At 43.4% G+C, this 18,101-nt stretch overlaps 2 protein-coding genes across 2 annotated transcripts; both read left to right on the top strand.

Annotated features, from left to right (window-relative positions):
• Positions 1–206: 206 nt before the first annotated feature.
• taf5l (TAF5-like RNA polymerase II, p300/CBP-associated factor (PCAF)-associated factor) lies at positions 207–6,543 on the top strand. Its single transcript, XM_070977726.1, has 5 exons — positions 207–397; positions 927–1,068; positions 1,252–1,356; positions 1,673–2,433; positions 3,676–6,543. The coding sequence occupies exons 2-5, from the start codon at positions 930–932 to the stop codon at positions 4,471–4,473; spliced, it is 1,803 nt and encodes a 600-aa protein (XP_070833827.1). The 5' UTR covers positions 207–397; positions 927–929; the 3' UTR covers positions 4,474–6,543.
• A 1,393-nt stretch (positions 6,544–7,936) lies between these two features.
• Positions 7,937–16,371, top strand: capn9 (calpain 9). The gene is made up of 20 exons (XM_070977713.1): positions 7,937–8,213; positions 9,244–9,313; positions 9,410–9,528; positions 10,028–10,161; positions 10,659–10,827; positions 10,991–11,074; positions 11,380–11,465; positions 11,847–11,924; positions 12,718–12,878; positions 13,011–13,168; positions 13,637–13,845; positions 14,050–14,086; positions 14,165–14,245; positions 14,613–14,670; positions 14,809–14,873; positions 15,052–15,120; positions 15,555–15,633; positions 15,765–15,881; positions 15,978–16,036; positions 16,275–16,371. Exons 1-20 carry the CDS (start codon positions 8,007–8,009, stop codon positions 16,299–16,301), a joined length of 2,067 nt encoding a protein of 688 aa, XP_070833814.1. The 5' UTR covers positions 7,937–8,006; the 3' UTR covers positions 16,302–16,371.
• The last annotated feature ends 1,730 nt before the right edge of the window (positions 16,372–18,101 follow it).

Raw genomic sequence — 18,101 nt, forward strand, 5'->3', positions numbered from 1 at the left:
CTGGATGGATATGATCATCTTCTTTTTCTCATTATTATTATTGTTATTAAAATAATTATTGCTCAAAATGTATTATTATTTATTATTATTGCTCAAAATTTGCTGTGTACGAAAAGACCATTCCAGACATGGGTAATAGATCCTCGATAGCTTTGCCGTTGCGATTATAGGGGAAAGCCAGGAGGACGAGCAGAATAACGATAGCCGTTACCCATCAGAGCTGAAAGCAGCGAGCTCACTAACCTAGCATGATTAGATGGAGGCTGAGCAGGGGGCGGAAAACCACGATGGAGCGGCAGCGACTGGCAGCGGCTTAGCTTTAACTGGAAACTGAGTTGCATTAAAACCTCATCAGCTTGCATATAGTAACTGAGGACGGAGACCAGCCCGATATGCAGTGAGTATCGATTTTCTACCGGTGGTGTTAAGGAACCGGATCAATCCCGCTAAAAGTTTGGAGCCACCAGGCCCACTGTCACTACTGCTAAGTTAGCCGGTTAGCACAGGTCAGGCATCCACGTCTAAAGTGGGAACCTGCCAGCGTTTAGACTGGATTAATACAAGGCTCCAGGTGTCCGAGGCTTCCACATTAGTTTCAGACTAACACACACATTTAGACTGTCTATTCAGTGTTTTCTGCGGTAGTAAACTCATTAGCTCGGTTCTGTGCTAGCTAATTAGCTACTGTGAAGACTCTGGAATATTTGAGAGCGTTAATGTTGTCATGGGCGTAATGAATCGGATTTAAAGCACCTTGAAATATATGAATCGTGTATTTTTTGCACTTGAAAACACTCTGCTCTTGTCCGTTTGGTGTGCTTGATGATATTTGTGCGACAGAATGAGAGAGAAAGTGATGTGCAGGTGAATTGTCTTCTCTGAAACGTCGCAGGTGTGTGACGCTGTCTTTTTTTTTCTGTTTTCAGGTCATGAAGCGGGTTCGAACTGAGCAGATTCAGTATGCTGTGGCTCAGTACTTGAAGCGGAGGCAGTATGTGGACACCGATAGCTCCCTGAAAGGGGCCAAGCTCTTCCAGTCAGCCGAGGAGATGGCTGCCAGCCTCACAGGTGAGCACACTGCAAAGATGAAGATGGTGTTTCAACACAGACACATCCGAGGAACAACACCTCTGCCATATATATATAGCAGAAATATTGTGCTTCTTATTGCTTACTCTACATTTATTTAACTTACATGATTGTATATCTACTTTCCCTTTTCTCTGCCCCTCTCTGTGGTTCTCTGAGCAGTGCAGACAGAGTCGGGGTGCGCCAACATCGTCACTGCTGCGCCCTGCCAGTCTGACCCACAGCAGTATGAGACTCAGTACTCCAGGCTGCGCTCCTTTCTGTCAGGTATCACCTTCACAGTCCTGCTGCACTGTCACTGAAATCCTTAGCTGAAGAGGAGTGTGTATTTCACACAACTAAGTTGTATACTTGTTGTATTGAATTGAATTGAATTGAATTGAATTGAATTGAATTGAATTGAATTGAATTGAATTGAATTGAATACTTACACTGTCAATGGTTTACCATTTGAAATGTCTACTCTGTTGTTTTGGAAAGTAGCATCCACCAAATCGGATTTCTAAGTTAAGTTTTTGGATGCTTTGTGACCTTGTTTTTAATTACTAAACCCTTAGCCTACTTTTTATTCCCCCTAAATCAGAAACAGAAATATCCTGGGCGAAGGAAGTGAACTGCATCCTCTACCCGCTCTTCGTCTACCTCCACCTGGACATGGTGCACTGTGGCCTGAAGGGAGCAGTAGATGGTTTTTACAGTCGTTTCCACAGTGCCTTTCTTCAAGACAGTGAACAGCGCACCATTGTGGAGCAGCTCCGCCACGTTCTCACTGCTCAGGATGTTGCAGCCAACTCCAAGCTGAGTGCTTTCCTGGAACACAAGTACGTGGTTCACCTGACGGAGCCAGCCTACAGCTACCTGCTGCGTTACCTGCAGAGCGAAGACAACAGTGCCCTCTGCAGGGCCCTCAGCACCCACCTGCAGGTGGAGGTCACTGCCTCAAGACGCACAGACTACCAGCTTTATGGAGGTGCCAGCGGGGCGACCACCACCCCAAACTCCACCTCCTCCTGGGCAGGAGTGGACGGAGCCGAGGGAGGGGAGGGGGTCGAGGTCCCTGCAGGGATCCCACAGAGTGAGGCAGCCCTGGAGGCTCTGCAGGACTGCATCAAGAAAGTCCGTGAGGGGCCCCCCACACTCACCACTGTGTGTTTTTATGCCTTCCACCACACGGAGCAGATGTTGAACACTGCCGAGGTCTCATCCGACAGCCGGCTGCTGGCCGCCGGCTTTGACAGCTCCACAGTGAAGCTGTGGAGCCTCCGAGCCAGAAAGCTGAAGGCCAAACCCCACCAGGCTGACGTGTCGCTCATCCACCTGGCCTGTGACGTCCTGGAGGAGGAAGTGAGTTAACTGAAGAGATAAATATCTGTCTGATGACACAGCTAGAGTATTATATTATTATTTCTTTACCTGTCCATTTTTCAATAAGCCACATTATCTTTTTGTTTGTAAAATGTCATAAAATGTAGAAAAAAATCATCTCAAAACCCAAAGACATTCAATTTACAGTGATATAAAATCCTCATATTTGAGAAGCCTGACCCACACCATATTTGGCTTGCTGGTGTAAATGACCAATTATCAGTCAATGGTAGATTACATTAATAAATTAATTCAATTCAATTCAATTTTATTTGTATAGCGCCAAATCACAACAGAAGTTGTCTCAGGACACTTTCCATATAGAGCTGGTACAGACCAAGCTCTTTTATCTACAAAGAAACCAACAATTCCCCCATGAGCAAGCACTTGGCGACAGTGGCAAGGAAAAAGTTCCTTTTAACAGGCAGAAACCTCGAGCAGAACCAGGCTCTGGGTGGGCGGCCATCTGCCTCGACCGGTTGGGTGAGACAGACAGACAGACAGACAGACAGAAATGCAGTCAGAGAGAGAGACAGAGAGACAGACATGCAATCACAGTAACAGTGGAGTCACTTAATTGGAGTAAATTAAGTGACTAATTATTAACAATAATGCACTCAAGTAATATCATAATATTGCTATTTAATTTGACAGCAGCAGTTTCCATTGAGTGAAAACATATTTTGATTTGATAAATGAGTTAACTGATATTTATTTTGTTCTAGCTTTAAGAGATGCATAACAACTTTGACCAAATGAGAAAAGATTTTAGGGGATTTTAAAAGGATCAAACATCACACAAGGAGTGTAGTGAAATCTGTGACCACAGAGGCTTCATTGCTAAAAGAACGTGTGATTCCTTTCATGTTAAACCAAAGGGGGCACAGACTGGGTCAGGGTCAAAGTGGATTTCAAACATCTCACTAAAAGCTTATCCAGAAGGTAGAGAAGTTCAGACACGGCCAGAGCTTGTGCATTAAGTCTGCTGGCTGACCTCTACATCGAAGACATAACAGCTCCATGTTGGGATAATTCTTTGCCAATCTAGTTTTAGTAAAATGAACTCTGTGCAGCACTTTCAGATGCTTTCAGCCATGATTATCAAGCTTAAGACAGAGTTCCATTGGTCATTTGTTAAAACTACTCCAGATCAAGTCCCAGGTCTTTTTTAAATTTTCAGTGGACTGTCGGGTGTCACATTTTGCCATCGTTTCCCCTCAGGTTGATGAAGAGGACAGCTGCGGCAGCGAGATAAAGATGCTGCGAGGTCACAGCGGCCCGGTGTTTCGTACCGCCTTCCTGACAGACAGCTCCGGCCTGCTCTCCTGCTCTGAGGACACCACCATCCGCTACTGGGACCTGGGTAGCTTCACCAACACGGCGCTCTACCAGGGCCATGCCTACCCGGTGTGGGACGTGGACGTCAGCCCCTGCAGCCTTTACTTCGCCAGCGGCTCCCACGACCGCACAGCCCGTCTCTGGACGTTCTCCCGCACCTACCCGCTGCGGCTGTACGCTGGGCATCTCGCCGATGTCGACTGTGTTAAATTTCACCCAAACTCCAACTACATGGCCACCGGCTCCACAGACAAGACTGTCCGACTGTGGAGCACCCAGCAGGGGGCGTCTGTTCGCCTCTTCACTGGCCACCGTGGCCCAGTGCTCTCACTCGCTTTCTCACCTAATGGGAAGTATTTGGCATCCGCTGGAGAAGACCAGAGGGTGAAGCTGTGGGACTTAGCTTCAGGGACGTTATTCAAAGACCTGCGGGGACACACAGACAGCGTCACCAGCCTGTCTTTCAGCCCGGACAGCAGCCTGGTGGCATCATCGTCTATGGACAACTCAGTTCGGGTGTGGGACATCAGGAACTCCCACGGCGGGACGCCAGCTGACGGTTCATCCAGCGAACTGGTGGGACTGTACACTGGAAACACCAGCAACGTGCTGAATGTCCAGTTCATGGCCTGCAACCTGCTGCTGGTGACAGGGACTGCACAAGAGAAAGCAGAGCAGTAGCTACAGCTGACTGGTTTTTGCGTTTATGTTTGGGAGGAAAGCTGGAATATCTCCAGATGTTTGTTGGAAGATGCTGTCACCAGCAGACTGCTGTGTTCTCGTCCCTGAGCCAAACACGGAGAGGTTCAGTGTCACCATCACACATTGTTTTCCCCATTAGTTCTTGGCACAGAAAAGATTCAAGGATATATTTTATTTAGGTAATCCGTAAGTCTCATTCTCCTTAAACTGGGTTAGATATTTGTTTATAGATCATTCGTTCCTGGTCGTATTTTCTCATTACCAAAGCGTCTTCACTAGATGTCAGTATTAAAGAATTCCTCAGTTTCTCGTGCACCAGATGACTTAAAAGTGTAAAATTGGGTTGAGCCTTGATGATGGAAAACTGTTGACTCTGCTGTCATGCACAAGATTTCTGATCTATAAAAGCAGCATATAAAATATTGCTCCTGTGGGATTAAAAACAAAAACTGAATCTGCAACGATCAGTTTGACCCAAATGGAGATAAAAAATGTTCATAATCTGTTTCTTCCTGTTTGTTTGATGCAGAATTGTGTTGTATGACGGACTATTCCCTGGTGTGCAGAATAGAAGGACCCTCTGCAGCAAACAGTGTACTGAGTTGCACTTCCTTTCCCACAATTCATGTGTAAAAGCCTGACATTTGGAGAAACACACTTGTTAGCTGCCTTACCCAAAGTGAGTTTAGTCTCCGTGCATCCAGTACAGAGCTGCAGCCATGATGTGTTTAGCCTAGCTTAGCACAGATACTAAAAGCAGGGGGAAATGTATTTACATTTTGTATTTTGTAGGCTAACAGGTACATGCTAATAAGCTTTGGGCTCTTTTGAAGGTGTGTTTATCTCTCCCTACAGGAGCTAGGCTAGCAGTCCCGTCGGCTTTCAATGTTTGCACCAAGCTAAGATAACATGGCGTTTGAAGTTCTTCACTTCTATTGCTCATTCGATACCTGAGTTTCGGTAAAAATATTAATCTTCATTTCGATACCTTACTTTGGGGAATATAAATGCTTTACTACAAAGAAACCAAAGTTTTAAAATGTTAAATGTCGTCGAAAACAAACCGACATACAAGAACTTTCGTCATGTTTTGCCCTCAAATGTCTCAGACTTCTGGTGTTCCTTAAAGGCTGCTAACAACATACATTTTGAATAAACAATAACATTAGATTATGTTTCCAAAAAGTACCATCTTTATTTGAACATATGAAACAACATGCTTTTGGGAGAGGCTGTATTTTTAGTTATTAGCGTAGTTGCATCTATCAGCAGGATTTTCAATGTGCTTTCCCTCTTCTGGAACAGAACCAGGAGCTTCTGCTTTCACTCTGGCTGATAATCAGTCCCAGCTCTGGACTTTTTCCATGTACTGGATGAAACTGAATCTTCTGATCTGACTTTGGGTAAGACAGCAGAGAAGCCTATTCCCAAAAGTGTTTTGTTGTTTTATGACATAAAACAACAAAAAGCTGTTGTTGGCTAAAGTCAAGGTTACAGAAAGGAAGAAAATATGTTTGCATTGATGCCCATGGAGCTTAGAGACCGTATTAGGAGATGTTAAAGAGTCTCAGAGGTGGAATACAGAAGCTAACAAGTGACCCTGTGAACTTAAAAACACCACAACAGGAAGTGGTCGTCTCGTCTCAGCAGCAGTCGGTGCTGTTGCTTTGTCTCTGAGTCAGCCTGGACAAAGTGTAAATAGCCTTGTTGAGGAAATTTCTCAGAATTAAAGGCTGTATTTTTCACACTATTCTGCGGATGGCATGAACTGTGCAATGCTTAAAAAGTGTAAATATACTGTATTTTTGTAATATTTTGGCTGCCAAGAGTTGCCCCCCAGGTTCTGCTTAATGAGGGCTAAAAATGCTGATGTAGAAACTGATTGAATATTTCTGGATGGTTTTCATACAGTCAGTGTGATTTCTTTTTTTTGAATTTTTGCATATTTTGTTCATAAGTTCAGCCAGGAAGTCTGTCTTTATGTCTGCCAGTCAACGTCTGTTCCCTCCTGTAGGCCCAAAACAAAGAAATAAATAACAGAATTTATTTGAACTCATGCTTCAGCCCGTTTCTTCTTTATTTAGTCACTTGCAACATGATGGTTTGAGCCTCTTTTTCATGCTAGGCCTCATCTTGTTTATTGTGATTCTGTTTCACTGCATATGAAACGTCCTGGTACACGCTAAACCTGGTGTATCAGACTGGTTAGACAGGACGCACATCAGCAGACCTTTAAACCTGGGTTAGCTGGTCATACGAGTCCTCTAACCCTTATTTTCAGAGTCTAGGAACACACTGACAGATATCTGCTGGGTTTTTTTTGACAGAGTAGATTCCTCATTGACACGATCAGGTCAAAAGACTGTTATCCTTTAAATAAATACTTCTCATCACCTGGTGGAAAGATGATGAGAGTGCAGGTTTTTGAACAAGAAGAACAAGTAACGACTGCCATGAAGTCAGTGCAGCAATCCTTGGCTTCCCAGCCAGCTGCAGATGTTGGGATTCATGTTACCCAGCAGTATATGAAGTAATTAAAAAATACCACCTTTACCAGCTGCAAAATGAATGTGATGAACACATTAATGCATTGATCATTGTAATTCAAATAAAATTTGCATTATTCAGAATGGGTCATTCTGCATGATGAGTACTTTTGCTTTTGGGACTTTAAGTATGTTTTGGGGACACTAAGTATTTCTTCAACCGCAGCCATCGGCTGCGTAGAGCAGGCAGAGGGTGCTGCTCACCTCCTTTGCCCATGATCGCTCAGTTTCTAATTTAAGTTTACATGGCGTACATGTGATGTAGGTGCTTATATGCAAAACACCTGAGCTGCAAGCAAACCGTCACAGATGTTAATCTCACAACACGTAACTGTGTACATACACTCTCATTAAGATATGTAAGGAATCCACATTCTGTGCAGCAGGAATGTGGACAGGAGAGACAGAAATGTCTCGCTGCTGTGGGTGGCAGGGTGCAGCAGGGCACACCCCGAAAGATCTGTAACTGTGGATGGATGATGAGACCATGGGCCCCTGACCACATGTGAATGGCCCCTCTCTCATCCGAGTCGGATGTGATGTTTGCAGACGTTCATCTCTCTGTAGTCACATTTTGCATCTCGTGATCGTTTGCCTTTGCCTTTTTTTAGCTGAAGAAATGAACACATCTTCCAGTTTATCACCCCACATCTAAACATATATGATTTTCACTGGGCTTTCACGACTTTCTGAACCTGGAGCTATTTAATTTGTTTGCTTGCAGACAATCAGAGATTAATTCTTAGACTTCCTGCAGGCCAGAGAGAGAGAGAGAGTCAGCAGGGGCGAGGTTCACCACCACGAGAGGATAAACCAGTTTCTGTCTGGAGGGTGTGTACCTTTCCAAGCTGTACCGACCTGACAGGCTTGTCTCTGCATCAAACACACAGCAGGCGACTCTCTCCATCACACACCACCTCACGTCTCCTTCTCCTGCGCTCACTGAGGTTCTTCCCGAAGAAGAAGATGCCTCTCCAGTCCACCTTGCAAGGCCGGGGCTCCGGCTCCTCCAAGGCCTTGGACACGCAGTCGGATGGGAAGTCGTTTGAGCAGCTGAGGCAGGAATGTCTGCAGAAGGGGGTCCTGTTTGAGGATCCAGACTTCCCCGCCGCTGACTCCTCGCTCTTCTTCAGCCAGAGTGTTCCTGTGCAGTTTGAATGGAAGAGACCTAAGGTATGTAGGCACATAACACTGTAAGATTTCAGATTTTAAGTTTTAACGTTCTGTTGTTCTAGAAAAGTTTCCAAATGTTTCAAGCTGTGTCTCCTTCAGGCCAAGGGGTCTTGAAATGTGTTAAATGTAGCAATTAAATCCAGTTTTTGAAATGTTGAATGAATGAAATGTGGTTTCTAGTGGACTGGTGACATGATGAGAGCTTGTTTTTTATGTGTCAACACTCTTGAACATTCTAGCTGTTTTTAGTCAGTGATTGAAGCTGGTTATACTATTCTAATAAGCACTGAACAAAACTCTGCTTCAGTGCAGTCTGAATACATGAAAACCAAGAAACCGCTGCACAAAAGACAGAGAATCAGCAATTACTGCTATTACTCCACTGAATGAATGAAGTGCAAGTTGGTTTTATTGGTTTAAATACAAAAACAGCAATTAAGTATTTATCCAGCCAAAGCCACAAAACCAGTTCTGCTAGAAAGCAGTATAAATAGAGTCAAGTGCAGGGGCAGCTTCCTCACTCTGAGCTCCATACGCAGACTTTATCCCCACACACCTCAGTGTTATCTGCAGTAAAACTGTCTGCAGCTAGCTGCCTCTCGCTGATCGGCCTTAAAATAAGACATTTGTTTAAGCTTTATTGATTTTTACCATCAGATCATTACAGCTATGGGATCTTTTTTAGCTCTCATTGCCTTCAGTATAGTATTTATTTTAGCTCATTTCCAGCATCTGTTCTTGTTAACGTGCCTTCAGAAGAGTCTTGAGTGAGCTGGAGAAAACTCATCACTCATTCAATGAGTCCACATTTCTATCATGGGCGTTTCTTCAGAGTAAATGCTTCAGCTGCTTGTATTTGGTGTGTGGTGTGTTTTTTGTGCTCCAGTGACTGGGATGTGAGGCTGATTGTTATACCTGGAATGTGAACACACCTATCAAAGGCACCTGTGTCACCTCTCAACTGTCATTTTTTCTTTTTTTAATAAACCTGCCTGTTCTTGTACTGTTCAACCTCTCACCTGTTCAACAGGAGCTCTGCAGCAACCCGAAGTTCATCGTAGGCAGTGCAGACAGGACAGACATTTGCCAAGGACAGCTTGGTTGGTATATTTACATTTTCGGCACGAGTCAGTTTATGTGTTTCATATGCACACATTTCAGTCATTTACCCATGATGCACCTGTTTGTCACCACAGGGGACTGCTGGCTTCTAGCCGCCATTGCATCCTTGACCCTCAAAAAAGACACCCTGGCACGAGTGGTCCCCCATGACCAGGACTTTGACCACAGATACGCCGGCATCTTTCACTTCCAGGTACACCACCGGTTGATTGGCTGCAGGCTAATGAGGCGTCTGGAGTGGAGACAGTTTATTGGCTGTCATGTGGCTGAGTATCATGTTCTCCTGCTGGTCCTTTTTGGATATTGCAGTCTTGAGTCTGTTTCAAGAAGAAGGAAACAAAACTCTGCCTTGAAAAAGGCGCAACTAAGCTACATAGATTAAAGCAGAATGGATGAGAATAACTATGTAGTGCTTGAGTCATAGTGTACATTTAATGGCCAAAACCCTTTTAATAAAGTAAATTAACCCTCCACCCTTCCATCCATTAGCTCTATCTAGTTATCTTTTGCAGGGCCTGGAGCCTTTTCCCTGCTGCTGCTGAGTTACATTAACCCTGAAGTGGGTTAATCACATTAACCCACCTGATTTTTGGAACTTCTGTGTGTTACAGATGATAATGAGCTGTAGGCAGTGGATGAACAGCATTGTAGAAACAAACTCTTTTGTGACACATTTCCTGTCTCTCCCTCAGTTCTGGCAGCACAACAAATGGCTGGACATCGTGGTGGACGACAGGTTGCCATCAGTGAGAAATCAGCTGATCATGCTCCACTCTGCGTCCAACAACGAGTTCTGGAGCGCCCTGCTGGAGAAAGCCTACGCCAAGTAATGACACTTCATTTTATACCTGCTGAGTGACAGATGATAAACATTTGACATTTGTGGTTTTGAGTGAAACGTCTCAACAACTGTTGGATGGCCTGCTGTGAAAATGGCAGACAGGCGTTCATGTCCCCCTCAGGATGAATGGCCATCATTTAGTTTGTGCCATCAGCTAAAAAAAATTAATTTGTCCAATGCCTTTGATTATATCTGCATGCCTGCTGGCAAAACTCATGACATTCTCATCAGCCTCTGCTGCACTTTGTGCTTAGCGTTAATGAGCAAATGTTTGCATACTAACGCACAAAAGTAAGATGGTCAACATGTTAAATATTATAGCATTAGCATGCTGATGTTAGCATTTAGCTCAAACCACATCGTTAAACACTTAAAACGAGACTGCTTTACAAAACTTTAATTGTTAAAATGCAACAAAATATTTAAGTTTGGCATTTTAAATCCATGTTAACCTCAGTGATGAGCTTTTCTGTTTATTTCAGACTGCACGGCAGCTACGAGTCCCTGAAGGGCGGCAGCACAATGGAGGCCATGGAGGATTTTACTGGCGGTGTCGGGGAAGTATACGAAACCAAGAAAGCGCCAGACAACCTGTTCTCGATCATGAAGAAGGCTCTGGACAGAGGCTCCATGATGGGATGCTCTATTGATGTAAAGACCGAAACCCAAAGAAATGCTCTTGTTCAAAGCCACTGACTGTACATACAGTATATATTTCAAGCTTTTAACTATTTCTAACAATTACTTCCAGCAGTCAGTACTTCAGCGCAGCTCTTCTGTTCTAAACCTCTCTGGGTGTTTTGGTTTTCTCCAGATCACCAGCTCTGCAGAGTCTGAGGCCAAGACGACCACCGGCCTGGTGAAGGGACATGCATACTCCATCACAGGCCTGGAGCAGGTAAGACTCCCATCCCTGACGTAACTGATGCTTGGAAAGAACACACAAGGAACTAAGTTAATCTCAATTGTTGCTTCCATGTGGAAAACATACAATGACACTCAAAAATGCACTTAACATGCTGCTGTAGAGATCATTGTTGATCATGTTTTTCAACATGAACTTAGACGCACATGCCAGTTACAGCTAAGTTGCATATTGAGGCAGTCAAACATAGATTTTAATGTGTGAACAAATCAAGATTGTACGTTTTTTAAACGATAACGTAAGCATGTTTAAAAACTAATGGATTGTCTGATTTTCAGGTGAATTATAGAGGTAACACGGTCCAGCTGATCCGGGTCAGAAACCCCTGGGGTCAGGTCGAGTGGAACGGCCCTTGGAGTGACAAGTAAGCATTCGGGATGATGCCGCTATACCCTGATTTTCAAATACAGAACACATGTGAAATGGTACACTCATGGACAAATTGTGAGACAATGAGCTCCTGGGACAGACATGCAACAGATCCCTCCTCTGTTGGAGCAGACGCTAAAACTGATAGAGACACAAAACAACTCAAATGACGTGGCTGCGTCTCTTTGTAGTCTTCATCCCTCTGTCGCCCTTTTTCGGCTCTTTGTGTTGTTTTGCATCTCTGTCTGGGTTTTGCATCTTTTTTGTCGTGAGTGTCTTTTTGCCTGCCTTTCTTGAGAAACATCGGCACGATTGCTTGTCTCTGATTCTTGCATGATCAGGTTGCAACAGATTGTTTTGTCTCCATCTGTTTCAGCTCCAGAGAGTGGGGTTACATTGACAGAGCGGAAAAAAATCGGATCCTGCAGAATTCAACAGATGACGGTGAATTCTGGTGAGTCCATGTGATCAATTTGGTCCAAACAAAGGGTTTAAAAATCTCCTTAGTTGCAGGATTGCACACCAGATATGTATCATGTATGCAGTAAATGCTGGGCTTTGAACTGAAGATGTGCTGTTGATAGTAGAGATTACTGTCAGGCATCTTGGATCTCAATCTGCTCTTGTTAATGAAAATGTTTACAATGTGAAAAAGGTGAGAGAAGTTTTGGTTAATGCTACATATGCTAGATTAGCTAATTCAATCAAAGAGCCTGCGCAGCAGAGTTTCTCAGACTATAGGTCAGGACCCTGTGTGAGGTTGATTGACACACACACAGGGTCACAAGATTTATTTAAAAGCAACTCACTGATATATTAAATGCTTATTGAAAGAGAATGTAAATATATCAACCATTACTCATATATAATCCATTAGGAGCCCCATGCAGTGTTCCTGAAAGTAGAAAACGAAATAATGTACGAATGCCGTGTGTGTATTACATTCACGTTTTAAGAGGCCATGAATTATCTAAGTATGTCAAATACGACCACGTGGGAGCGCCTCCGTAGCTCAATGGTTACAGTGGATGCAACAAAGCTGCAGCCGTCACCCTCCTCTGTTTCACTGTCACTGTTCAATAAAGACAAATCAAATCTAAAAAGTGACCTCATGACTACAGTCAGATCTGCTTTATTCTGTGGCCTTTTGAACATTGTGCTGTTATGCACAAATGTGACGACGCTGAGCTTGTGAAGTCACCGGATTTGGAGATGACAGTGATTGTGTTTTGTGTTTGTGACTCCAGGATGGAGTTCGAGGACTTCAAGAGGAACTACGACAAGGTGGAGATCTGCAACATGACCCCCGACGATCTGACCGACAGCACAAAGCGCCACTGGGAGGTCAACCTGTTTGAGGGAAGCTGGATCCGCGGCTCCACCGCTGGAGGCTGCAGGAACTACATCGGTGAGACCACCAGAGCTGAGACTGAAACATTTGTCTCGACATGGTGTCATCAAACTGTCCAAATGTCAGCTTATTTCAGTTGGTGTTTGTATCCCAAACTGGCCTCTAAAGCTCTGCATCTTTAATCCGCAGACACATTTTGGACCAACCCGCAGTTCAAGCTGCAGCTGGAGGACGCTGATGATGATGACGACGTGTGCAGCGTGGTGGTCGCTCTGATGCAGAAGAACAGACGAAAGCTGAGGAAGGAAGGCTTGGACTTAGAGACCATCGGCTTCGCAGTATACGAGGTATAAAGTGAAGTGGTTTCCTTTAAATGGTCCCACTTTTTTCTATCACACAGGGTCAACAATTTAGAATTTACTTCTCACCATTTCATGTGCCTGAGGTTCAAAGTTAACTCTTGATGCTGAAAACAGCAGCTGACAAAACAGCCTCACCTCAAGGTCGATTTAGTAGCTGTTCTGGAGCTTTTGATCCTATCACTTGATCTTCATCAGCAGAAGACAACAAAAAGTTCTTAAAACGCTCAGAAAAATGGAAATGATGACTGAGCAAAGCCCACTGGATGAAGATCATTTGATGCGATCCAAAGCCTCAGGAATGGACCTTTTGGCCACATTGTTTTGTCAGTGAATAATCTGCCAACTGTTCATATAATCTGAAAACCTGCATCTGTCAGCTTTATACTTCCGTCAGTCCTCTATCTTCCAACAAGCTAAATTAAGTCCCTTTTATTTCTCTGTCCCTCTGTTCAGGCTCCAGATGACGAGGACCAACTGGGGAAAGATTTCTTCCGTTACCATCCGTCCAAAGCTCGCAGCAAGACCTACATCAACATGCGGGAGGTGTCGGAGCGCTTCACGCTTCCTCCTGGGAAATACCTGCTGGTCCCCACCACCTTTCAGCCCCACCACGAGGCCGACTTCCTCATCAGGATCTTCTCTGAGAAGGCGGCCAAAACTCTGTGAGTGTTCATCTCTGGGTCCAGTTTGAACGTGAGGGACAAAAGTCAGACAGCAAACAAAAAGTCAAATAGAATTTAACATTTAAGCAACAGAACACACGTGAATAAAATCCTCGGGGTAACACTGAAAAATTGCTGAAAATGAAAAGACACGAAATGTCAGCACAGAGCATTTTTATCACAGTGTGTGGTTCTCTTCCACAGGGAGATGGGGAGCAAAGTTGATGCTGACCTCCCAGACGTAAGTAGATGAGAGATGAGATGAGAATCAGTCATCCAGTCTTGTCTGCTTGTACTGATGCTGTGTTGTTTCCACCAGCCGCCCCCACCCAGCCTTCCACAGGAGGAATCGGACGAGGAGAAAGGCCTGAGGAGGCTGTTTGAGCAGCTGGCTGGGCCGGTAAGACAACAGCAGCTTCATGAGATCAGCCGCATTTAACACACTTTAAAGGAATAAGCTGGTTTTCCTTATTGCTGCACTGTAGCACAAAGTGCAGTCAAACAAAGTAATTATCTCTCTTCAGTCAATACTGCGAAATTGCGAAGTCTGAATTAACGATAATTGAGAAGCAGCTTTTTTGCTGAGGTGTTACTTTATGTCAGGGATGTTTGCCTTTCAGCTTTTTGTTGAGCTATTTGCCCCCAAGTTGCCCAAGACTTTAGGAATGCAGCTTAACTAATAACTAATGACATATTGTAGATATTCCTAGTTCAGTAGATAATTACTGTATTCTGCAGCGTATGATGTTAAAGTGGTGTGTCTGCAGGACCAGGCCATCTCTGTCAGAGAGCTCCAGCAGATGCTGAACGGTGTTCTCAGCAGAAGTAAGTGAACGACGAGATTAAACTATTTTTTTGGTCACTTATTCATTAACTCATTCCTGGACAGGAGCCAGGTCATTAAATATTGTTGAATTATTTTTTTAATATTGTTGATTTGTGTTTTATCTATTTGATCTTCAGGAAAAGAGATCAAATTTGACGGCCTGACTCTCAGCACCTGCCACAGTATCATCAACCTGATGGACGTATCCTTCTGACTCATTTCAGAGCCTGCAAGTGAAGCTCGCTCGACTTGACTTAATCTTAAAATAAGACTTTCCAAAACATCTCACATTGTAGATTGGAGGGAGGAGAACCGAATGATTTTAATAACAGATCAACTAATTGCCACAGTGCGTAGTTTTGTCCTTGACAGTAAAACAGGTGGATAACACAGGCAAGCTGGAGTTCCAAGAGTTCAAGGTCTTCTGGGAAAAGATGAAGAAGTGGATCGTACGTGTTGATTTATGTGATGAAACTGCAAATCAGCGGTGGAAGAATTTATTCAAATTTATCATTATTTACTTATTTAGGATTTAAGTTAAAATCTAAGCTGTTTCAGAATGTATTTTATGTATGTTACTTTATATACTGTGGGGTAAAAATATCATATTGTATTTGTTGATTATATTTTAGATTATCAATTTGAATGTGTAAAGTAACTCAAGCTATCAAATATATCTAGTGGAGTAAAAAGTTGAATATTTGCCCCAAAATGTAGTAGAGAAGAAGTATAAAATAACAGAAAACGGAAGTAACTTGCATTTAAATACATTACTTGAGTAAATGCACATGTTACTTTCCTCCATCGCCTGCTGTTAATCAGCTGCAGTGGTGGACCTTTGTGGGTTCTTCAGGCTGTTGAAGGTGAACCTCTGTCATTGCAGATGCTCTTCTTGTCCTTCGACACCGACCGCTCAGGGAAGATGTCGTCCTACGAGCTTCGCACCGCTCTCAAAGCTGCAGGTGACAGTCGACTGAATGCTGTTTGCACTTGTGCAGAACTATTAACACACTGTTTTAATTTCCTTTGAAATGGTCTCATTAGATTTCCTGACATTTCTGAAGGCTAATGGTGCTGCTTTGTTCCCATGCAGGCATGCAGCTGAACAACAAGCTCCTGCAGCTGGTCGGCCTGAGGTTTGCTGACGCCAACTACGATATCGACTTCGACGACTACCTCACCTGCATCGTCCGTCTGGAGAACATGTTCAGTACGTGAAAAAATGATAATGTTCCTTGGTGTTAAAATCAGCTTTCAGAAAGTTATTGGCCACTTTGTGCTGACTGAATCTCTCTCTCATAACCAGGAGTTTTCCAAGCTATGGATAAATACAAGAGGGGACGTGTGAACATGAACATCATGCAGGTAAAACCATAGCCATGCAGCACCACGTCCTGTAATCTCTGCAAATAACTCCCAGGTGTTTGTTTCACCACATCTACTCCAGATGAGGGGATTTATTTAAGTCATCTGATTGCTTTTGTGGTCACAAGATTAGTTTTGCTTCTTTTTTCTCTTAATCCTAAAATGATCTTTAAATATTCTGGGATTTAACTGCGGTTTGTTTTGTTGAAGTACACTTTACCCTCTGTTTACCGCACAGTTCCTGTTGATGGCGATGAATGTCTGAGGAGACGCTGAGAGGGAAGAGCCACCAGAAGAACAAAGCACAGGGGTCAGCGTTGGAGAGCAGAATGTTGAATATTAAAACAAGCTTTATTTTTCATGTTTCAGAGTCTCGACATCTATCTGTTTTATGAGCAAATAATGTAAGAGTTGAAGTATTGACACGGGGGGATCAGATGTTAAAATTTACTGACTTTTGCTTTTGGACAAATGTTTTTGTTTTTTTTTTTCTCTGCTCTGCATGAATGGAAATACGTTTTGAATAAAACTTTTGGCTTTGATGTGAGGAAATGCTACTGTGTTAAACAGCTATCAGTCACTTTTATTAAATTTGGATGTAATTGGGTCATAATTATTGATACATGAATGTTTCCATCACTTTACAGTGGCAGCTGGTCAGTGTGGAACTCATTTTAATGACTTTATATTACACAAATATTTAAAGTGAAATCTGGAAAAGAGTGAACACACTGATGTTGGCTGGAAAACCCTTTTCTCAGTACAACTTTCTTGCAACCAAGAGATGTTACCAATAACATTAATTGACAGATATTGTGTGTATCACAGCCTGATAGATCTTCTTCCTCTGTGCCATACAGCTTCATTTCTGTCCAGAAACTATTAAAAACACATCACTGAGCCACTGTCACACTGGCTGACATGTTCCTTCATTGCCATGAACACACAGGCTGTGGTTTATTTTGACTCAACCTGACATACACCATCCTTGGGCCACAAGTATTCTCTATACTCTATACTATACACTGTACACAAGTATATACTCTATACTAATCCGGCTTGAAGGAGGAATTCTTTAGGTGGCACGGTGGAACAAGTGGTAACCTCACAGATAAAAGGTCCCCGGTTTGAATCCCGCTGTGGGCGCTGGTGGCGTGTCCTCCACCATGCCTTCGGTGCCTGCTGCTCGAGGTAAAAAGGGCCTTTCTGTGTGGAGTTTGCATGTTTTCCCTGTGCTCACCCGGGGTATCCTCCATAAAAATGCCCCCACTAAAAACATGCAAGAAGACCACCTGACCAATGGTGACAACAAAGGAAATGGCTGGCAGCCCACCGCTCCTGGTCAAATGCGGAGAAAGAATTTCACATATGCATGGTGTGTGCAGTTTCCCCCCCTAACTCTGCATGTTGTGTTCATTGTGACAATAAAGGATGTTTCTTTTATACTCACTGTAGATTAATCCACCGCTGAAAATAGTCCCCAACAAATGCTCTATTTCCCCCTTTCTGAGTAATGTATGTTATTTAAGGATACCATTGAGCCTCTTTAAAAAATTAAATAATAGATTTGTGACCTACTTATAAGGATGTACATCTTCAGCAGGAATCAACGGGTTCAGGTCTACGGGGTAACAGAAATTCTTCAGCGACAGACTCACACATTGTCGGTTTTAGTCTTTTCATGGAATTTAATGACAATGAGAAAAATGTAGAATAATGGCTGCATTACCCTGCAGCTCTCCTGATATGTGTGTGACTAGAATACTGTGATGGCAATGAAACAGGAGAGATCATCATTACCCATTTGAGTTAAGACACACAGGATCCAATCAAACACTTATCCTTTGTAGTGTCTGTGATGAGGAGTGAAGAGACAGCTGTTAACTCTGAAGGAAGCAAAAAGTGATGTTACGCTAAAAAATCGTTTTGGGAATGTACCATGGGATATATGGAATATATAGACATTAAGGAAAACGGTTAAGCAGATGAAGTATTATTTTTAACCCAGTGCGAAACTTTCCATCCAGCAGGTGGCGGTACTACGCCTATAAACCGGTTTGCCAAT

Source organism: Chaetodon trifascialis, chromosome 2, assembly GCF_039877785.1.
Source record: "Chaetodon trifascialis isolate fChaTrf1 chromosome 2, fChaTrf1.hap1, whole genome shotgun sequence".
Classification (NCBI taxonomy): Eukaryota; Metazoa; Chordata; class Actinopteri; order Chaetodontiformes; family Chaetodontidae; genus Chaetodon; species Chaetodon trifascialis.